Source organism: Lactuca virosa, chromosome 9 (genome assembly GCF_052849685.1).
Source record: "Lactuca virosa cultivar CGN04683 chromosome 9, Lactuca_virosa_CGN04683_v6, whole genome shotgun sequence".
Taxonomy (NCBI): domain Eukaryota; kingdom Viridiplantae; phylum Streptophyta; class Magnoliopsida; order Asterales; family Asteraceae; genus Lactuca; species Lactuca virosa.
In genome coordinates, this window is record NC_136434.1 from 85302717 (window position 1) to 85326191 (window position 23475).

Below are 23475 nucleotides of genomic sequence, written 5' to 3' on the forward strand. Positions count from 1 at the left end.
ATATATATATATATATACTTAGGTTATTCTATTCAAAGTAATTATTGTGTTATTGTATGCATAAATGTGGGCCAATCATTTTACTTATTTTAAGAAAGTGATTAATACATATTATTTAATTAAATATAATTAAAAAATACCATCTAATTTAACTAGAAGGGTATTTTAGTCAGTTAACATATATTTAATAAAGGAAATTTGCATATTTTAAGGGATCAAAGATTCTATTAATTTTAAAAATCCGATTTTACAAATTATAAGGTTTTTAGTTCGGACATTCTGACAGAATATGTTTGAGTATGTTCAAAAATAAAAATATTCTTGAACCATAAAATAATAAAAATATTCTTGAATATATTTCTTGATCATGACTTTAAAAATTTCTTGTAGAAAAAAAATTCTCGAACCATCAATTGAAGAATTGAAACAAAAATTATATTAATTCTTATAGAATACATGTAACAATTGCTAAGAATTACATTTATTTTTAAAGAATAAAACTAAAAAAACTTTCAAATCTAGAAAAAAAACATCAAAATCTAACAAAAACACTAATACATTCTAAAAGAATAATGTTGCTAAGAGGCGTCGTTCAAATTTCGTGGTCCGTTCTTCAAGCATCAGCTTCTGTGAAAACAAATCCAATTAATACATTAGTGAGAAGATATCCATACTCCATTCCAACATAATTGGAATTCGTGATTCCATTCTGATAGAATTGGAATTCATTTACCAATAATTATATTAATTCGGGGAATTCTAACAGAATATGTTCATGATTATCATTAAAAAAACATTCTTTTCTGATAGAATGCTATAAACGAAGAAATACAATTCTTAATAAATTTTTTTAACATAAGTAAACTTACTAAGCAGCAACAATTGAGTTATAGAAAAACAAGAACACTACTGATTCCCAACATCAGGGCTATCACGGCCTTTCTTGAAATCATCCCATCCTCTCACCCATGGTTGCCCAGGTGTAGCCCTTGTCTGTTTAGATGCATAGCTCTCCAGGTTGTTCATTACCTTGCTACGCACCTCATTGAATACCTATTATTTTTTACCAAAAACAACTTCCCCAAATCAGCGCACTCTACACAATACATACATAAGAAACAAACTAGTACATGAATTCAGGTTTTTCAGTAAAGTTTAACTCACAGGATTCGTCTCGACTGCTTCAGGAGGTTGCTCCTGTCCAGTGAGCCATTTCCACAAATATGGATTTTCCTGCAATTAAAAAGTAAGTAAGATGGATGTTAACCCTAGGTGTAATCTGTTACTGGTAATTATTAGCAATAATATTTGTGGAATTTACCAGGTCGAGGACAGTAATAAGCGATTTGATCCCCTTTACATCTAAAGATCCAATGTGATTCTCCACCCAACTTCGTAGAACTAAGTCCACCTCCAGAAAACCCCTTTGTTTGCTTCTATACAACAACCTACTCCAATTTATAACAAAAGTCACAAATCATAAATGAATCACACTTCTGGAAGTCAAATAGGGATATGAAAAATCAAACCTGTTAGTTAATCTTCGCTTGCTTTCTTCGTTAGACAAATCGAAATCTAGGGATTCGACGACGTCATTAGAAGAATAGAAACGAGAGAATGAATTAACATAAGGCCTGAAACTCACAGAAACCCATCAATAGAAGAACAAAATTTGGCAAAACACACACACACACAAGCACAAGATTATGAACCTGTAGAGAGTTTGATACGGAATGGTGGCGTTTGACGATGCGCTGCTGAGTATACGAGCCGGGGCGGCTGTTGAATTAAGGAAGCGTGATATTCCAAACAACACACTTATGAAGAAGACGATGAAGGGCAACCCCACAAAGGGTCGCTGGTGTCGATTTGTTCAATTTAGGTTTTCAGAATCGGTTTTTAGATAAAGAGGGGCAACGAGATTTAAACTGGAGAGATACCATGATTATAGGGATTATTTTTGGAAGTTATTAAACAAATGACTAAATTACCCTTATTTATTTATTTAATTATTTAATTTTTTATTTAGTTTTGATTGGCCCACATTTATGCATACAATAACACGATACTTAGTTAAAACATTTGAACCTAGCTCTCTCTCTCTCTCTCTCTCTATATATATATATATATATATATATATATATATGTATATATATATATATATATAAACTCATTTTGATGAAAACCAAACGATCGAAACATCAATTCAACACTTAATATTGCATTTGGATGTATTTTCCTAAGGACTTTGTATTATAGTTATTATAGTAAATTAAAGTATTACAGGGGCAAAATTGTAAATTAACATAAAGTTTGTTAGTTTTGGTTCTATTATGTATATATTGTAACGATGGGTGGTAATGAGATTAGTCAGTTCATTCTTAAACTATTTTCTTTCCCGCGTGTAATATGGTATCAGAGCAATGCTCAACTTCCGTTCATGATCAAATTGGTTCATCAATTTGATTTCTTTAATCTTCTTTTTCATCGATTTTGTTTATCTATTTGTTCATTTGTTCTTCTGTTTTATCGATTTTGTTTTGTGATTTGAATTCCTTAATCAACCACTCGTTGCTTAAACTATCGATGAGTTTTATTTCATTTCTTGTTGATTATCAATCATGAATTCGACACCTACTAGTTCTACAATCACTCTGATTGATGATCGTATGCACCCTTACCACTTACATCACTCCTATAGCTCTATGAAGAACAATACCAGTTTTATTGACGGTACTTTTTCTAAACCAAGTAGCTCCGATCAAGCGAGTTATAGTGTTAGTATGTGGAATAATAAATTTGTTATTCTATGGATATTGAACTCTATGTCAAAGGAAATCTCTACAAGTATCATATTCACTGAATCGGCATATGATATTTTGAATGATTTGAAAGATTGATTTCAGCATAGTAATGGTCCTAGAATTTTTTAGATCCGTAAGGAGATTCTCAATCCCAATCAAAATAAAGACTTGATTATTGTTGATTTCGCTAAATTGAAGTTGTTTAACGAGGTGTTTGCGGTTGTTGATTCTTATGACCATCGCAACCTCGACTGTTTGGTTGCTTAGGTCTTGTGGTTTTGGCTTAAGTCTTATGTTTTGAATGTCACAACTTCTTCATACGATTTTGGATTTGAACGATCTTTATAATCATGCGTTCGTATTTCAATCTACTACAACTTCGTTTAGATTACTCCAATTAAAAAGTAATATATTCTCATTTACGATTTTTATATCCATACATTTTTATGATTGTGTGTGTAAATGTTTTTTTTAATCGTAAGTACAATATTTTAATTTAATGAGATTAATCTTAACGAAAGTTGTAGTAGACTCAAAAACGAACACATGGATATAAAGATCGTTAAAATATGAGATTGTATAAAAAATTTACAATGTTCAGAACACAAGACCTAAGTCAAACTACAAGACTTATGCAACCAAGTAGTCGTGGCCACGATGAACATAAGAATCAACATCCCCAAACACCTCATTAATGATTGTCCCATGTAAGATGTCGTGACAAAAACTAAAGAAATCAGTCATAAGTACTAAATGTGTACAAAAACAACAACGACTTATTTTGCATCAAAAAAATATTGAGGACTAAATGTGTACAAAGTGAGAAATATATTACCCTACTAAGTCATTTTTCCTGGCGAACCTGAAGTAGCTGGTCATAAAGACTAAATGTGTACAATTTAACAAGTTGAAAGGGTATTTGTATACGAAAAAAAAAACTCAGTGACCAAATGTATACATTTCTAAAAGTATTTTACTTTGTTTAAGTCATTATCCCTTGTTTAAAATACGTAATCAAAAACACCCCAAAACATGTATGTTAAAGATTTTTATGTCAAATAGTCATTACGGAATTATATCATGAATCTTTGAGTTCTTAAGGGATCCTAACTATATATATATATATATATATATATATATATATATATATATATATATATATATATATATATATGTGTGTGTATATATATATATATATATATACACACACACACACGTATATGGTTAGGATCCCATAAGAACTCAAAGATTCATGATATAATTTAATAATGAAAACTCATAATTTCCCGAGAACTTGAAATCTAAAGGTAAAACGTTAGATCAAAATTAACTCATTAAGGGCATGATCATCATCTTACCAATCTCATTTAATGTTTAATTTTTTTGTGTTATTGGAAATATTAATAAAAAGGTCTAAAAATTAATATTATAAATCAAAACTTTGGAATTTTTTTATAAAATTAATAATTTCGATTTTTTTTTAAAAATGCAGATTTTTTAATTTTTTTAGAAAACATAAATTTAAAAAAATGTATATTATTTTTGAAAAAACTTCAATTTTTTCTAAAAAAAGGAAATTTTAAAAAATCATTAAATTAAAAAAAATGGAATATTTAAAAAAAAAAACTATAATTTTTTAGCCAAAAAATCAACGTTTTAGGTGTATATATGTATATTTTTTTCAAGTGCATATATGCATATTTCTTATACTATAATATTCGTAAATAAATCATAAAAAAACTCATTTTTATTTATTAATCTATAAAAAGAATAGTACAAATATATTGTTCGATACAAAATAAAATATAAAAAACAAAAAATGCTACATAATTTCAAAATATTTTCATGTCTTCATGTCAAGATTTTCATATTGTCTTCAATTTATCACTTTTCACATCTTCAATATTTTCCATTTTCAAATCTACAAGAAAATATAAAAAAAATTGATTAATGCAACAACACTCACAAAAATGCATATGTATATATCATGTAAGATTCACATATGATTATATCATATAAAATTCACATGTGATTATATCTTTTAAAAGTCAAATGTGAAATTTACAAGAAAATTTTTAAAAAAATTAACGAAGAACACTCACACAAAATATATGTGTGCATATAGATGTAATTAATATGTGATTCACTTGTGATTTACATTTGAATCACATGTAATTCATATGTGATTCACTTATGATTTACATGTGAATTAGATATGATGCATATGTGACTCACTTGTGATTCACATATGATTCATATGTAAATTACATAAGATTCAAATATGAATCACATGTAAATAATATGTGAATTACATGTTATTTACATGTGAATCATAAGTAATTCATATGTGATTCATATTTGCATTACATGTGATTCATATGTGAATTACATGTGATCCACATATGAATCATATGTAATTCATATGTGAATTACATGTGATTCATATGTGAATAGATGTGATCCACATATGAATCGTATGTAATTCATACGTAAATTACATATGAATCATATGTAATTCATACGTGAATTACATATGAATCACATGTAATTCGTACGTGATTTACATGTGAATCATATGTGATTCGTACGTTATTTACATGTGAATCATATGTGAAGTACGTGTGACTTTTTTGTTATATTGATAAAAGATTGATTAAATTCAAAAACACAAAGTCCAGAATACAACACTAAAGAAGAAGATGGTGACTATTAGTGAACTATATGCTATATGATTGGTTTATGTCCAAAAAATAATTTAAATATTAGAATGTTTGTAAAGATTCTAATTTTTTTTAAATAAAAAGATTATAATAATAATATTCATGTACCTTTCGTATATGATTACCTCAAAATCCACAGTGATGGTACATAGAGGTAAGAGGATGGAAGGGAAAAATGAAAGATAACCAAGTTCTATAAGAAAAAGATAAAATTCGAATGAAAATATAATATATATATATATATATATATATATATATATATATATATATATATATATATATATATTTCAAAAACTAATGTTTTTTTCCATAAGATCAAATAGACTAATTGGTAAATAGAGAGACAAATACATTGTTTTTTTAATTCCACCAAACCAAAAGTAGAAAATAAAATGTTGAAAGTATTGAGAAGCATTAAGATTTTCTCCTACACTAGCCATGGCAACTGTACCCATATTGGAACGTTTTAGATCCAAATGAATCTCATTACCAAAAAAACGAGTTTGATCCCCATACAAAAATCAAAAGAAAAAGCTATCAATAAATTTGAAAAAAATAAAAATAAAAATGTAATACTTGGAAAAGAGATTCCAAAAATAAATGTCAAGTGAGTTTGTATCACATTGGTTTAACATCGTTAATTTCAAAAATATTGTAGTAACAACCCAAATTATAAAAAGGATTACATACCGGAGGTGCTTCACTTCTATAATGTTTTTGGAAGGAATGAAATTTGTCAAAATGAGTTGTAATTCAATAATAAAAGTTGAATAATTTCCACATATAATAATTCTTTTTATTTGAAACCTGATTTTTAGTTTAATTGGTCTCACTGCCTAGGCATCCCAGTCTAACCGTAAAATCATGATTCATGAACACATAAACATAGGAGACTGACGTTTAATTTGAGAAAACCCAATAAACAAACTTATAAACATCGTTATTAAATGATAAACTAAGTTATGGACTGATATCAACTTATAACAATAGTGAACTTGAATAAAACCCACTGAGTAATTAAAGTTCATCATATTTTAACTTTAAACCACTCACAAAACATAACAGGTGTAAATATTAACACATGCAACATAACCGTGAGTTTTAAAAATTGTAAAATCATATCTACAATTGTCATTAAGAATGGTGATTTATAGCTTAAAGAAGAGTGTTCTCATTATGTTGAAACATAAAAAGTGACCCTCTTGAACTTCAGCTACCGCAGCCAACAAACCCCCGCAGTCAAGTCTCTTTATCAGCAGTCACCAACCGCAGTTTCTATCTACCGCAGTCTTTACTAGATTACTTTACTTTGTCTTTTTGTAATACACTCTATTGTCCAGTATGCCTTGCATGGCTACTCTTAGAGATGTAATCTAGTGATCTTTGTGAGTCTCTATAAATAGAGCTCATTCTCTTGTAAACAAATATATCACATCTAATTCTAATACACATCTCTGAAGTTATATTTTCTATCTCTCTTATTCACTCTTCTTACTTTCATAATCGATTACAACCTCTCTTCGGAGCAAGTCTTTTGTGACTTAATCACTAAGCTTGATCTCACTTATTAACTTGGCTTGAATGCATTCCTCGTTATGAATCAGCTTAAGTGTATACTTGATATAACAATTGTTGTCATTTACATTTCTTTACTTTTCCGCAACTAACTCTCTAACATCTAACTCTAAATATTATTGTTGAGCTTTTAGATCCTTCGAGATTAACTATTCCGCAATATACTTGTTCTAACGTTTGTTCAAGTGTGTCTCTAATTTTTTCTCTCAACAATTGGTATCAGAGCCATAGTGGTTGCTTTTTGAAAATCGGAACTCTGATTTTTCGAAGAGCCTTCTATACCACTGAAGCTCATTTCTTAAACAAAAAAAACTTCAAAATATGGCACAATCGTTATCTCTGAATGTTTCCAACAGTGTTGGTGGTTCTAATCGAGCCCCAATACTTGTTGCAAATGAATATCATCACTGCTCACAAAGAATGGAAAGATACTTAAGGAGACTTGGTAGAGATGTATGGCGATCCGTAGAGGAAGGACCACATGTTCCTGTCCTTACACCAGTCCAAACTGACGGAGCCACAGCAAGACTAGGAGGAGGTCAACCAGCTATGAACCGTCCCACCAAGGATGATCTCGATAAAATGGAAAATGATGTTGTAGCTTTTTATGAAATCTCCTGTGGAGTTGCTCCTGACAACTTCGATATTATCATAAATTGCAAATCAGCAAAAGAGATCTGGGATGTTCTCAAGAATCTGTACGAAGGCTCAGAACAAGCACAAGACAAGAAGCTTACAACTGCACTCAATGAGTTCAACAACTTCAAAGCTCATACTGGCGAAAGTTTGGAAGACTCCTTCAAAAGATTCAACCTGATTGTCACCAAGTTATCCAATGCGGGCACCATCCGCAGTAACCATGAAACAAACCTTCAGTTTCTTAATGGCTTGGGAAGACATTGGACTACTGCAAAGATGATAGTTCAAGGCGATAGAAAGATTCACTCCTTGTCACTCTACAAACTCTATGGGGAACTGCAAGCACAGGAATCCACCGTACTCAAAGACTGTGCTGACTTCGGAGGACCTCTTGCTCTCATAGCACAAACTCCACATAATCAATCTTACTCTCCCTCGTATGACACTTCACCGCAGTCATACGAAGCTGATTCAGAGTACGATGATGAAGAAGAATTTCAAAAGGTAATTGCTCTCGTTAGCAAACAATTCAATCGTCTATCACCTCACTCTTTTCGCAAAAACCAACAATTCAACAAACCACCCTTCAATCGTAACTTCAACCCACAAAACAATCACTCTCATTATCCTAAAAGTTCTCATCCACCACCGCAATCTCAAAATACTCAACCGAAGGAAGCACCGCAGTCTACTCAAATCACTGACTCCGGTACTCCCTCAGAAGAAAAGACTGATGTTGGAGTTTGCCACAAATGCAACAAAGAAAACCACTTTGCAAGAGATTGTAAGGCCAATGTAGTTAAAGACAGAGCATTCTACCTTAGAATGGCTCAAGAGTTGGAAGAAAAGGAGAAAGCAAGGGCATACGTAGCCCATGTCAAGAGAGACCATCAAGTTTGGTCATCTGGAGATGAAGATGAAGCCATCAGCAGTGTCCAAGGCAAAGGGAAGATCTGCATGTTGGCGACTGCGGATGATGATGGGTCTACAAAGATGGACAAAAACTACTGCTACATGGCAAAGGATGGAACTCTAAGCATCGTCGAACAGGTAAAACTCATGATCCAAACTCTAAACTATAGCATGCATGATTGTCAACCTTACATAGATAATCTTAATGACACATGTGTTGCCGTCCTTACAGACTATAACAAAGCCTTAGATGAGAAGAACATTGCGTCCCAGGAGATGTTTCATGTGAGAGGACGACTGGATAACAAAAGACTCAAAATGGCTATGTTAGAAAGAGATTTAGAGTTAGAAAAAGATGCAAGAATGTTGAGTGAAACCCAATTAGAGATAGCTTTGAACCAGAGAGATTTAGCTCAGAGTGAAATTGTACGCTTAAATCTTTTAATCGAAAAATTGTTCAATGAAAGTGAAGCTATTGAAAATTTGGTAAATAATGGAACCGTGGACAATACATACAATTGGGGTTGGTCAAATGGATATCCTACCGCAATGGACTCCTCACCCCGGTTCAATAAAGACAGACTGTATGTCCCTCTAGACCGAGAATTTCATTTCCCAGTCAATGACAAGACCTTTCCCGAAGATATCAAAACTCACTTCGGTAGACTGCATAATATAAGCAACAATTATGTTATTGAGGAAATTGTGCCTGAGGTTTCGGGTCACACAGGTGATCAAATTCCTATCTATGGCACTACTCACCCAAATTCTCAAAACTCATCCGAAGTTGATGAAGAGATTGTCATTGAGAACACTGAAGTCTCGAAAGACTTTCCATCCTTGTCCTCAGACCGCAGTGTTCCTCACTGTAGTCAAAAGTCCCACAAAAATCCCACTGAAGTCCCAACTAAGACTTACTCTGCGGTAGTCAAGTCATCCCTACCGCAGTCTTCGAACAAAAGTTCTGCCACTCTTCAAACAATTCATCATGAATTACCCATAGAAAACTTTGAAGTGGGTCAATGTTCTCAAATCCCTGAATTCTCAAGTTCTGATGACTCAAGCCCACGTTTTCACAAAATCTCAAAGGGTTCTAGGAAACCGCAGTTGAATAACAGAGACTACGGTTCACCAAAATCCTTAGCTAAAAAGGCTTTCAAAAAGGAAATTCGCTCCCGAGGCACAAATAGACAAATGTTTTCAAAAAACAAAAAGCATGTCAGATTTCAAAAATCCAAAAGTCCAGAAAAATTTGTTTTCTCTCACTATTTTTCAAAAAACTCTACCATCAAGAAAACATCCAAGAAGGAATGTACAGTTTCAACAGTCATTCCTAAGTCATCTGACACAACTCAAAAGAGTGTAAAGTCTTTTCGAAACAGTGTTTTTCAAATCTATTCCTCAGATGATCCGAGATGGAAAGGTATTTTACCCATTCCAACACATTTAAAGTCACATCAAAATTTTAACAAGTGGAAGGGTATTCTACCAAATCCAACAAAAAGGACAAAAAAGATATACACGTGCTAAACCTTTTTCAAAACAAACCTTTCAGAAAACAAACAACACTCATGTCAGATCTTTTCAACTCGGACTAGTCAAAAGCCAAACAATTCATCCTTTAGACCGCTGACCAAACGTGGTGTCAGAACTAAAGACATAATCTCAACCTGTAAATGTCAGTGTAGTTGCCAAAATCAGAAACCTCGTAACTTTGCAAATACACACAACACTCCAAAACTACACAAATACCCAGGACTAGGTTTAAAAGTTGACACGAAACCAGTCCCTGCAACCTCGGTTCACGCATCACTCAAAAACTCGTATGTTGTTCCAGGCTCCAAACTAGTTTGGATGCCTAAACTAACCGTATAATTCTCAGGCTTTGTGCAAGGAGGAACAAGAAGATGAATGGTTAATTGACAGTGTCTGCTCCTTGCACATGACCGGAAGGTTAGAATTGTTGGATTAATGTCTAAGTCCATAACTATATTTGGTATGTACTTGACCCGACCCGGCATGGTCCATTTGGGTTGCACTTCACCGACACAATTTATATGGATAGTCTTTTGAGAATAGTATATTTATGATTTATATTAATATATTATAAGTTCTAATATATTAATATATAATCATATTATTTAATTAGTATTGATCAAGAATTAATTTATAATTAATTAAGTGATCAAAACGAACTAATTAAATATGGACTCTTAGATATACATATGTGTAGTGGGCCAAGTTCATTTAGGTTGGGCTAAGTCTTCATGGATAGTCTATGGAGCTTTAACCCATGGATCCTAGGAAATGAAAGGTCATGGGTATTAGGGTTTAACCCTAATCCTCCACACTATATAAAGGGTCTTATGGTTCATGAAATTATACTAGTGGCTAGTGTGGATACACTAACGAGGGCAATAACCGATTTCATAGTGTGAGCCAAGTATCCATATTCTCTAAAGGCTTTCCAAGGTGTTTTGGTGATTTGTGATTCCACTTGAGGCTTCCACACTATTGGGGCTAAGCTCTTAAAGCTTGAAGACATCAAGTTACATCAAAAGGTATGTCATCTAACTAGAACTTTGTAGTATAGGTGCTTCATAATATGCTAGTTAGGATGAAACCTTGGAATATTTAATATTTGCATGTATAATAGAGAAAACATAGATCCAAGGTTTATAGGGTTGCATGTACACCATAGGAGTGTTAGAATGCTAAAAACCTAACAGTGGTATCAGAGACTGGTTTGTTTTCTGTTATATTGATGCAAATGTATTTTTTTTTCAAGTTGAAGGAAAAAAAAAGAAAAAAAAACATGAAGTTTGTCAAATTTTATGATAATTACTTGATTTTATGAAAAACTAATTATTTATAAAATTTGAGTCACTTTACTACAAGAGTTGAATTAGGTCAATTTATTAAAATATAGAATGATATGATTATTTTATTTTATTTGTTTTAAAAGTTTGATCTAAATGGTTTTAAGGAGTTACAAATTTTGTCATAAAATTTTGGAACTCAAAAGTTTTTTTGAAGTTATGATCTTAAGAGTTTTGAAACTTCCATAAGTTATGGATGTGAAATGTCTCATTTATTAACTCTTTAGGTTATGAATTCCAAGAGTCTTCAAAGGATAATTGTCAAAGTTTCAAGATTTGTATTAGTTTATATGATTATCTAATTTCTTGAAAATTGTTGATGTGAATTATCTTTACTTATGAGTTTAATCCAGATCATAGAAAAATTATTTGATTATTGTGTTAATTGGAATATTTGATCTTAATGGTTTTTATGAACTCCATAACTTGTCCTCAAGTTATGGAAAGTGAAGAGTTTTTCTTTTTAAAGTGTCATTAAGTCTCATAGGTTATGAAAATAGAAGAGTCACTATTTTTAATGTCATCATTAAATGATTTAATGTCTTCCATAACTTGTCCTCAAGTTATGGAACTTGAATTTTTTTTTCATTAAACCTTAATTAAACTCATAAGTTATGAAATGAAAAGTTTTGAATAGTTTCAAAATTTGCCCTCAAGTTTTGGAATTTGTAAAGTTTTCACTTATGAATATTTTAATTCCAAGTTAAGCCCTTAGAATTTTAAAAGTTAAAATTCAACCCTTATACTTAATAATATTATAAGTTAATAATATTTATATATATGTATAAGAGTAAAGTCGTCTTACCATTAGTAGGCCTCATTCACGAAGCCGGTCTATAAGGGGGGTATAAGGTTACTTCCTATAAAATGGCAGTTTAATGGGTGTCCACTCTCACCCACCGCTTCCTTGACCGGTGGAGGGTCGTTAGCCGAACGAGTAGGACAAGGACTATAATTCTCCCTTCATTAAAAGTATTAATGATAAATACTAAGTAACTAAACTGTTATTAATACCCAATCTTAGTTACTTAGGAAAATGTGAATAAAGTGCTAATCCATGAAATTACACTTTGCACTTTGTTTAAGCTGTTAGTGGAGCGTGTGTGGTTAACCGGCACACTAACCTGGACTTAACAAGGTAGGTAAAGGGTAACTTAATGTTTATCATAGTATCGTTGGAGCGTGTGTGGTTAACCGGCACATCGATTGAGGGGTAAATATTAAGGGTACCAAGTATATTTGCATGGTTACTTCACACCTTGTTTTGTGATCCTCGGCATCCCAGTCACAAAACCTGAAGGGCACACTCGAGATTGAAACATGCCATTGAAAAGTTCAATGAATCTCAAAAGAATCTAGGAATTTCAAAACCAATTAAAACCTAATAATACATTTCGTTTATCTTGGTGGAAATTGGTGAATCGTCATTCACCGACCTTCAAATATTTTATAGCTTGGATTACGGCATCCCTCTTCCAAGTTATAAAATAGTTTGTTGGGTCCTAGCCTTAATATATCATATTGGGTGTTATATTAAGGACTTAAATCAACTTTACGTGAATTTCTCCCATTGTTGATGTCTGGTTTAGACAACAATGATCTTCCCAAACCAAGCTTTCCAAATGAATATGACTTCCCGAGTTTGGCTCATGGAAGTCATACTTCTCTTCCTCCACCTTTTCCAATTATTCTCCCTAACCCACAAGTTCAAGGTCACTCAAGCCCTAATGGCAAGCAAGGTCTATGTGTGATCACATCTTAGAGATGAAGTTACATATTGACAAGCCGGGAGAGTTGGGTGTCAAAGTCTTGAGAAAGTTGGATGTTCAATCACTTTCTAAGTCACATAGTGAGTTCCTTTGGGACTACTATGAAACAGACTATGACATGAACCTTAATGATCATATCTATTTGCTTGGTGCTGCTGAATCAGCAATGATTTGGAACGATAGTAAAGCAAATTTGATTAGAAGATCAACTTCCCAAAAACTTTATGGACAGTGACAATGATGACACTGGAAATCCAGAAAAAGCATTCTCTTCCCAATGGAAAGGGATTGGCCATAGTCAACCCGGTTGACCAAATAGTAAAGAGAGAGGCTAAGTCTGAGATAGTCCCATTACCAAAGGGTCCATATGTTTATTTTGCCAAAGTAAGGGGCGTTGATTGCAAAGCTGCCAAACTTACCTAAGGATGTTAAAGTCAATAAGTTTGACTCTACATCAGGTAGAGCCCATTATCTAACTTTGTTAAGTTCTATTCTGAGATCCTCATTACATGATGTGACTGGGTCACATGTTGATGTTTTTGAATCAAAGAATAGAGAGAAATCTTAAAGGAAGTATATGTTGATTCTGATCGCGAAGGTGGATTTCGATCGCATCAAAATTTTGAGCAGTTGCTTAAGAAGTTATGATATATTGCTAAGGAATAGATAACAACAATTTTCCATGTGGATTGTAAGGATAAGTTTTTCCGCAAAGTTTTAAAATAAAAGAAAATTGTTTAATTTTATTTATTTGAAGTATCCTTACAATGGCATTTGTGGAAAATTGTTGCTTATATGATTCCACTGACAGCAATATTGGAAAATGGATTTGATTCTTTCATTTGTGGTAGTGTCTAAATTTACCAAATCAAGAAAGTTCCTCATCGCCCAAGTTTCAATTGGACCGAAACTTGGAATCATGCAAGTTGAATAGTATGATGAATGAGAACTTTCAAGCATTGGAAAATCAAGACTAATTACTTGTTCACATGGATGTGTGAGTCAAGTGAAGGACTAAAGGGATCGAGTACACATTCTTGTGCACTGGTCATGTCCACCACAAAGCTCGTTAAGACTATTTGATTTACTAAAGTTTAGTAAATATGGTTATACTTACAAGTTTAAGTATAATTCTAAAACATTGGAAAAGTCTCAATGTATGGCAGAACGAATGGGAAGAATCAAATTAGGCAGAAAGATAAAAGTTTCTCAAATCTGAAAAGATGGGAGAGTACTTTAGTATCATGTTTGTGATCATCTTAATGATTTAGAAATCATATCACAATTAGTCCTCTAAAGGTCATCTTAGTGCATTCTTATGACTAAGAAGAGGAGTCATGAATTGTTGAAATGGTTAGATCAGGAAGATGAGTCATACTTCGTTCCAAAACAATTCTTAGAGTCATACTCCAAGATTGTAACTTGAGTGATATATGTTAAATAAAGGTTTAAAACACTTGTCAAATGAAAGAGTAAAAGTGTCCTACTCTTATACATTTGAAATTGGTAAGTTGTGATGTTTTGGATAAAACAAAGACCAACTAAGGCCAATTGTGTGAAGTGTTTGTCTTGATAAAGAATCCGCACTATCTCTTGAATATTTGGCAAGATAGTCTTATATGTCAAGAGGATAGTGGGAGTCTTAAAGATCCTAAAAAGAATTTCAAGAACTAATCAAGAATAAAACCTGAGGTTCTTCACTAGCACACGACTTGAGGTTTATAACCTATCGTGTTGACATATTCTGTGCCCATTCCAGTTAAAGTTGGCTTTGCATAGGAGTTCTGAAAGTTCTCAATTGGTTGCATAACAACATGAAAGCAATGGCAGGCCATGTACTGCCAGGTGGCAAGAAGTTAAGATTGCATAACTTCAGTCCATATGAGTTTGGATTTGTCATTATCCTTGTCTTGTGACTATGGTTTTGACGATTCACATGGATAAGAACACATACACCATAAAATCGAAGGGTAATAAGGTTTCTCTCCGATTCATGAAAATGATGGTGAGGAAACACTTCCACCAAGTAGATTTGAAGCAGATGGCAAAAGGTCTAAACAATTGAGACTATGATTACGACATCCCTTTTCATAGTTCTGAAATAGTTTAGACACATGCATGCTATCTAAGGAAAGGTGTATGATTTTGATAAAGTTTTATCAAAGCATCTCGTATCAGAAATCTGAACTTTGGTAAGAAAGTCAATAAAGTATTGATTTCTAGAAGTCGAGCTGATTTCTGAGTACATGTCAAAGCTAGTGGGAGCATAAGTGTTATGCTAATAATCATCATGTTAGTGGGAGCATGATAATTATTGTTAGTGTTGCAAGTTAGCAATGTTAATTATAGAAAACAAAAGTTTCAATTCGTGAGGCTGCAGGGATTGAAAAAGTTGTTTTGCTATAATTAAGGGAGAGGATATACTTCATTTCAGTTCTAAAGGCTTAGATTGAGACCCTAATCATCTTTAGTCAATAATATATATATGAATTTCATGTTGGATTGGTTCAACTTAAGGAAATTCTATATATTGCGTTCTCAAAATTCGATTATGATTACGACATCCGTCTTCATAGTCAAATTTTGAAAACATGGCAAATAAAAATATTGTAGCAAAAGACTGGTCTAGAATCATGTCTTTATGTGAGACATCATGAATCATGTACCATTTGCTTTGGGTACAGGATCGATTGCATGTGCTATAATATTTGTCATTTCTAAATTTTTTCAAATGCCCAGAGGCATTAAGAAGGGAAAAGGTCTAGAATTGGATATGACTAAAATGATTAAGCAATTGTCGAGGACAATCTGAGGTTTACCAAAGATTGGTTGCTCAGGGACAGTTCGAAGTATAGTGCTAATTTTGGAAGGACCATATTGTCATATTCTGAAAAGAGGCATCTCTTGTTCAGAAGTGATAGTCAAAATGAGAATATGGAGTTGTCTCTTCATAGGTGGAAGCAATTTGTGTAAGGTTAAAGAAACTTAATGCAAGAAGCATGTTCAAAGCAATGCGCTTTGAATTTGAGACATCGTTTCCATGGAATTTCTCTCCATTGGAATACTCTGTAATGATTGTTGCCAAGTCTTTGTGGCTTTGTGCATAATCATTACAAGAGGAACAGTGCATATAAGTTTAAAATCTAAACAGATTTCGATAAATGTTAGGAATTCTTACATTTACGACAAGGATTTGGAAGTGTGAAAAGACAATCATTGAAATTATGTTCAATCGATCTAGTTCACAAAGTAAGGATCATAGATAAACATAGAGTGCATACTTGGTGTATGGCAAAGCTATTGTTTAAGAAAAACATAGTGTACATGCTTGGAGCATGGGACAACTAGTGTTTTTAATTCAAGTATAAAGTTGATAAAACCGAAACAATGAATAATGAGTAATCAGTATGGTGATAAATAAAAGTGTTTATTTATATTCATAGGGTTTGATACCATATTTGATTCATTTATTCTTGTGTTTCACTTTGCATGTTTTGACTTCCAGAATAACTAAGTCGCTCTTCCTGAATGATTAAGTTATTCAAACCATCCACAGTCGGTCATATGTTGGAAGTAGATATGAATCAAGACTGTCATGGGTTGGTTTGTAGAGGTCCAAGTTGGTGGACAAAGTGGTGCTACAACACTCATGAGTGCTCATAAGTTCTAAGTATTGGATTCAACTCGCGCTCATTTGAATCACTTCATGGATTTTATCACGAGTGATCATGAGACGATAATATCTTATATTCTTCAAACCTAGAGATATGAGTTGTTACTATGAGTTGGTTATACATTGATTGCACGAAAACGCATTTGGTAACTCGATGTTATAAAACGTGCCTTTGTGTATGATTCAACAAGTAGTAGAACAAGCCATATGAGTCGAAGTTTATCCATTCCTTTTACCTTCGGGATAAAAGCGATATATGTGGGCCCCTCGATGATTTAGCAATGACACATGTGAGTGCTTGGCCAAGCCAGGACTGATTTGATTTGTTCAATCAGTCAGTCATCATAAATCGAAAATCGGGAAACAACAAATGGACAGAGAGAATGATTATAATCCATGTCTCAGTCCATATGATATCTAGAATGGAGGAATATATGATCCCTTATCTAATGGACAAGTCATTGACAGAGGTCAGAGTTCATTGACAAGATCAGAGTTCGACAGCGGCTTTAAAAGCTATGATTGCCAGTTGGTTTTTGAAGTCATACTCAACAATAGTTTTAGACTTATCCAAGTGGGAGACTGTTGGATTAATGTCTAAGTCCATAACTATATTTGGTATGTACTTGACCCGACCCGGTATGGTCCATTTGGGTTGCACTTCACCGACACAATTTATATGGATAGTCTTTTGAGAATAGTATATTTATGATTTATATTAATATATTATAAGTTCTAATATATTAATATATAATCATATTATTTAATTAGTATTGATCAAGAATTAATTTATAATTAATTAAGTGATCAAAAGGAACTAATTAAATATGGACTCTTAGATATACATATGTGTAGTGGGCCAAGTTCATTTAGGTTGGGCTAAGTCTTCATGGATAGTCCATGGAGCTTTAACCCATGGATCCTAGGAAATGAAAGGTCATGGGTATTAGGGTTTAACCCTAATCCTCCACACTATATAAAGGGTCTTATGGTTCATGAAATTATGCTAGTGGCTAGTGTGGATACACTAAAGAGGGCAATAACCGATTTCATAGTGTGAGCCAAGTATCCATATTCTCTAAAGGCTTTCCAAGGTGTTTTGGTGATTTGTGATTCCACTTGAGGCTTCCACACTATTGGGGCTAAGCTCTTAACGCTTGAAGACATCAAGCTACATCAAAAGGTATGTCATCTAACTAGAACTTTGTAGTATAGGTGCTTCATAATATGCTAGTTAGGATGAAACCTTGGAATATTTAATATTTGCATGTATAATAGAGAAAACATAGATCCAAGGTTTATAGGGTTGCATGTACACCATAGGAGTGTTAGAATGCTGAAAACCTAACAAGAATACCTTCGGGATTTCAGGCCAATTTGCAACGGTGGAAATGTTACTTTCGGCAACAATGCGAATGGAATCATCCGAGGTTACGGTGTACTCACTACGGGGAACTTCTCAATTCAAAAGGTTGCTTATGTAGAAAGCCTTAAACATAATCTCATCAGTGTTGGCCAACTATGTAAGGCAGGCCATCGAGTTGAATTTGATGATCAATTCTGTTATGTAATGACAAGTGATAGGAGCACCTGTTTGATCAAGTCACGATCCGAGGGTACCATGTATCCTCTGGATGTCTCTCTGATCATTGGCAAACCGCAGTTGTGTTTCCTTTCCAAAGCTGTATCCGAAGTCAGCTGGCTATGGCACCGCAAGCTCGCTCATCTCAACTTCAGATACATCAACACCTTGGTCACTGGAGAGCTGGTCAGAGGACTCCTTATTCTCAAGTTCAGCAATGACACTCTCTGTCCTGCATGTGAATGTGGTAAGCAATCCAAAGCAAGTCATCCCATGGTGATTGACTCTTCAATTTCTGAACCACTTGAGCTACTGCATGTTGATCTCTGCGGTCCATCAACCGTAGCCAATCTCCATCACAAAAAGTACATACTGGTTATAGTTGATGACTTCACACGCTTCACATGGGTCTTCTTCCTCAGACTCAAATCTGAAACACCGCATATTCTCATCAACTTCATCAAAGAAATAGAACTTCAGATCAAGCTTCCAGTAAGACGTATCCGCAGTGATAATGGAACCGAGTTCACTAATCATCCTCTCAACAGCTTCTTGGTATCTACAGGTATCACTCACAACTTTTCAGCTCCTTATACACCACAACAAAATGGAGTAGTAGAAAGAAGGAACCGCACACTAGTGGAAGCAGCCAGATCTATGCTCAACTTCGCACACCTTCCTCTCTACTTCTGGGCTGAAGCTGTAGCAACCGCATGCTTTGTACAAAACCGAAGTATTGTGTGCAAACGCCTCAATAAAACACCGTATGAGGGCCTTAACAACCGCAAACCAAATGTTCGGTTCTTTCATATCTTTGTGTGTAGATGTTTTGTGATCAACAACAGAGATCAACTTAACAAATTTGTACCGAAGTCTGATGAAGGCATCTTTCTTGGCTACTCTACGAACAAGGTTGCTTACCGGGTTCTCATCAGACGTACAAGGCTAATCATTGAAAGCTTCGATGTGAAGTTCGATGACTCTTACATCCGCAACGCCCCTCCATCCACTGAAACCACCGCAATCATGGAAAGTGACATTCCTGCTTCTTCAGGTCCTTTAAATCTAGTTGAAGTTAATTATGACGATCTTTTCGACCCTGTTGAAACGGCGAAACTATCTGAAGTTCTTGTGTCACCAGCCGCTCAACAACAACACGCTGATGTTTCTGGTCCATCTCTATCCGAAGTACCATCTCTCAATACTTTCACCTCTCCGGTTGAGGGGGAAAGTTCTACTCCGGATCAAGCAACAACCATCGAGGTTCCGGTACTTGATGATGCTCAAGTTCCTATCCGCAGAAAATCATTACCATCAAACGTATCTTCGAATTCGGATGATGAACTCATAGAGAACATTGACACTAGAACTGATTCAAGGATTATCACTCTCCCATCCGCAGTCCAGGGGGAACCTTCTCAGATTCCAGAGGAACTCCCATCAGGAGTCCAAGGGGAACCTCTCCAAACGACTCAAGAAAATTCCATTCTCGTTCCAACAAGCCAAGATGATTCAGCAGGATGTTCTCAAATCCAGGGGGAACTGCCATCTTCATCCGCAGAAACTTCTGATATTGAAGACATTCCCTCTACCGCAGCTGCTGATCATCTACAACCTCGTCTACACGTATGGACGAAGGACCACCCACCAGGGCAAATCATTGGCAACCCATCCGCAGGTATCCAGACTCGATCTGCCAAGGACTTATCTGATCATTGTCACTATGCAACATTTATGTCCTCAGTTGAGCCGCGATCGATCAAAGAAGCATTATTGGAACCTGATTGGATTTCTGTAATGCAAGAAGAACTGGAAGAATTCAAAAGGAACAAGGTGTGGCAACTCGTTCCCATACCGCAAGGCCACACTATTGTTGGAACAAGATGGGTGTTCAAGAACAAGTTAGATGAATCTGGTGCGGTTATCAGAAATAAGGCAAGACTGGTTGCAAAGGGGTACAGTCAACTTGAAGGTGTTGACTACGATGAAACGTATGCTCCGGTGGCTCGAATGGAAGCCATCTGAATCTTCTTAGCATATGCAGCCCACAAACACATCAAGGTACACCAAATGGACGTTAAGAGTGCTTTTCTCAATGGGGAATTGAAAGAAGAGGTTTATCTTCAGCAACCTCCCGACTTTGAAAGTATTGAATTCCCTGACCACTGCTACAAGCTTCAAAAGGCAGTCTACGGTCTGAAGCAAGCCCCAAGAGCTTGGTATGAGACTCTTTCTGAATTTCTAGTCTCTTCAGGTTATAAAAGAGGAGTGATTGATCCCACGTTATTTAGAAAAGCAAATGGTGACCACCTTATGCTTGTACAAATATACGTGGATGATATCATCTTCAGATTGACTGATCAAGGAATGGTGGATGAATTTGCTAAGCTCATGACCAACAAATTCCAAATGAGCATGAATAGAGAGATTAATTTCTTTCTAGGTCTTCAAATCAAACAAATTCAGCAAGGGATATTCATTCATCAAGAGAAATACACCACTGAATTATTGAAGAAATACTCTATGGATAACTGTTCCTCGGCTAAGGTCCCTATGGCCTTCGGTTATAAGATCTCTGCTGATCCCTCTGGCGAATCTGTGGATCACAAAACTTATATAGGTATCATTGGCTCTCTTATGTACCTCACCGCAAGCCGACCGGACATTGTCTTTGCAACTGGTGTATGTGCAAGGTATCAGGCTGACCCAAAAGTGTCACATATGACCGCAGCCAAACAAATTCTCCGGTACCTGAAAGGAAGCAAATCTTTTGGTCTATGGTACCCCGCAGGGAATGATTTCAGTCTTCAAGCATTTACCGATGCGGATCATGTCGGATGCAAACTTGATCGAAAAAGTACCTCAGGTGGATGTCAATTTCTGGGAGGAAGACTCGTCAGCTGGTCCTCAAGAAAACAAAGTTGTGTTTCATTGTCTACTGCAGAAGCCGAATATGTGGCCGCAGCCAGTTGTTGTTCTCAAGTTCTATGGATGAAGACACAACTGTTAGACTACGGATACAGAATGCTGCGGATACCAATTTACTGTGACTCTGAAAGTGCCATAGCGATTTCTCATAATCCTATTCAGCACTCCAAGACGAAACATATTGAACTACGGTATCACTTCATCAAAGACCACATTTTGAAAGGTAACATTGAACTCATCTTTGTCCCTACTCATGAAGAGATTGCTGATGTATTTACAAAAGCACTTGACTCTACTAAACTCAATGCGTTCTTACAAATGTTAGTAATGATGAATCCGGACCCTCAATTCTTCTTGAATTAATAGGTACCGCAGACCATTCTTGGTCTCCATTGCGGTCCTAACTGAAAGTCATTTATAATAGATGGTTTTGGTATATCCTGTGTACCGCAGTCTATGTACCGCAACTATATATTATATTTATCTTTCACTGGTCTTTCTTGTTTGTTATTACTAACTTCTTGAACAAGTTCTCTTCTCAGTTTCTCCCACTACAGTCATCCGCAATGGCAAAGGAGCCATCCGCAATGATGTGTCAATCCGCAGTCACATTAATTGATTTTCAGACTGTTCATTCTTTTGAAAAACAAAAAAAACATGGTGTGCTATTTAATGATCCTTCATTAAATAAAACATTAAATAAAAACATTCCTTTGAAAAAACTGCCTCATTCTTTTTTTCTAAACCTCGTGTCAGACCTATTTTAGGTATGATGACAAAATAAAGATTTTCCAAATCAAATCCTTTTAATATGTCTTTTCCTATTACCCCAAACCATCACATTCGTTACAACTTCCCCTTTATCCAACGGATTAATCTCTCCCCCACCACACGTTCACCAGACGTGATACAAAATCTGACATTTCATTAAATGCAGAGCCCTTTTCTGGTTAATCCCAAATTCAGATTTTATCCCTCTTTTGTCAATATGTGGCTGAGATTAAAGACGCTAATTCAAAAGATAAACCCAAACGTTTTTACCCAAATTCACTTAGGTCAAAAACGTTTCCCGCTCCATTAAGTCACTATAAAACCCCTTTCTTCTCCACAAAGAAAAGTTTACGCTCTCTAAACCTTCAACCTTCTTCTGCATTCTTCAAAGCTTTCTCAAACTCTCAACAATGGTGAAATCCGGTGTCTCGAAGAAACAATCCAAGGCTTCTGGATCAGTGAACCCGACTGGTTCAGACTCTCCCACTATTGCTTCAAGCAATTTCAGAGCCATATTTGAAGAACAACCTTCTTACAATGCTCCCACAAAACTCATGATCAAATTCCTGAAAAATCACCCTCTGTTTGGTCCATTCGATGCATTCACAGATGTTGTTCCAATTTCAACCCTCTTCAAATGTGCCTTCTCCGCCTATCGCCCACTCGATAACCCCCAAGAAGTTCATCTAAACCTAATCAATGATTCTTTGGTCATTCTGTCCAAAGAAAAATTCCTCACCGCCATTAACCTCCTTGTTCATCCCTCCATCAAGATTTTCACCCCATCAATGGCGGACATTACTTCGGCACTCTACCAGATGGGTTATCAGAAAAAGATCAAAGGAATTGGCGAATTCAAGAAGAACCAATTGCCTGCGGTCTGGCAATTCGTGTGCCACTTTGTCATCCGCAGTCTATCCGGCAGAACCGGAGGTACGGATAACATGGGTCTCAAACTGTTGGAACTGGTATGGAGCATATTCACAGGACACGATGTGAACTACGGACAGATCCTTTGGGATGATTTTCTACAATACATTCCCAAAGAGAGCCCAAGGGAGAACCCAACCGAACTCACCTTTGCTAGGTTCTGGTCCCTCTGCATTTCAGACCTACATGCGGACGCAGGGATAGACGTGGGCAGTGACATCAACTTCTTCGTCACCAAGGACCTCAAAAGGTACAATCCTTCTTCTGATCAATCAGTTTTTGGCCCAATCCGC

General features: G+C 35.0%; 1 protein-coding gene across 1 annotated transcript in view; it reads right to left on the reverse strand.

Annotated features, from left to right (window-relative positions):
* Nucleotides 1-906: 906 nt before the first annotated feature.
* The window catches only part of LOC145139468 (succinate dehydrogenase assembly factor 2, mitochondrial-like), a 78662-nt gene continuing 56093 nt past the window's right edge, over nt 907-23475 (reverse strand). The window contains exons 2-6 of the mRNA XM_079073282.1: nt 1713-1858; nt 1530-1634; nt 1322-1448; nt 1165-1233; nt 907-1053 (exon numbers count right to left, since the gene is read on the reverse strand). Coding sequence (XP_078929408.1) covers nt 907-1053; nt 1165-1233; nt 1322-1448; nt 1530-1634; nt 1713-1858 — 594 coding nt within the window. The remainder of the gene's footprint in view (nt 1054-1164; nt 1234-1321; nt 1449-1529; nt 1635-1712; nt 1859-23475) is intronic.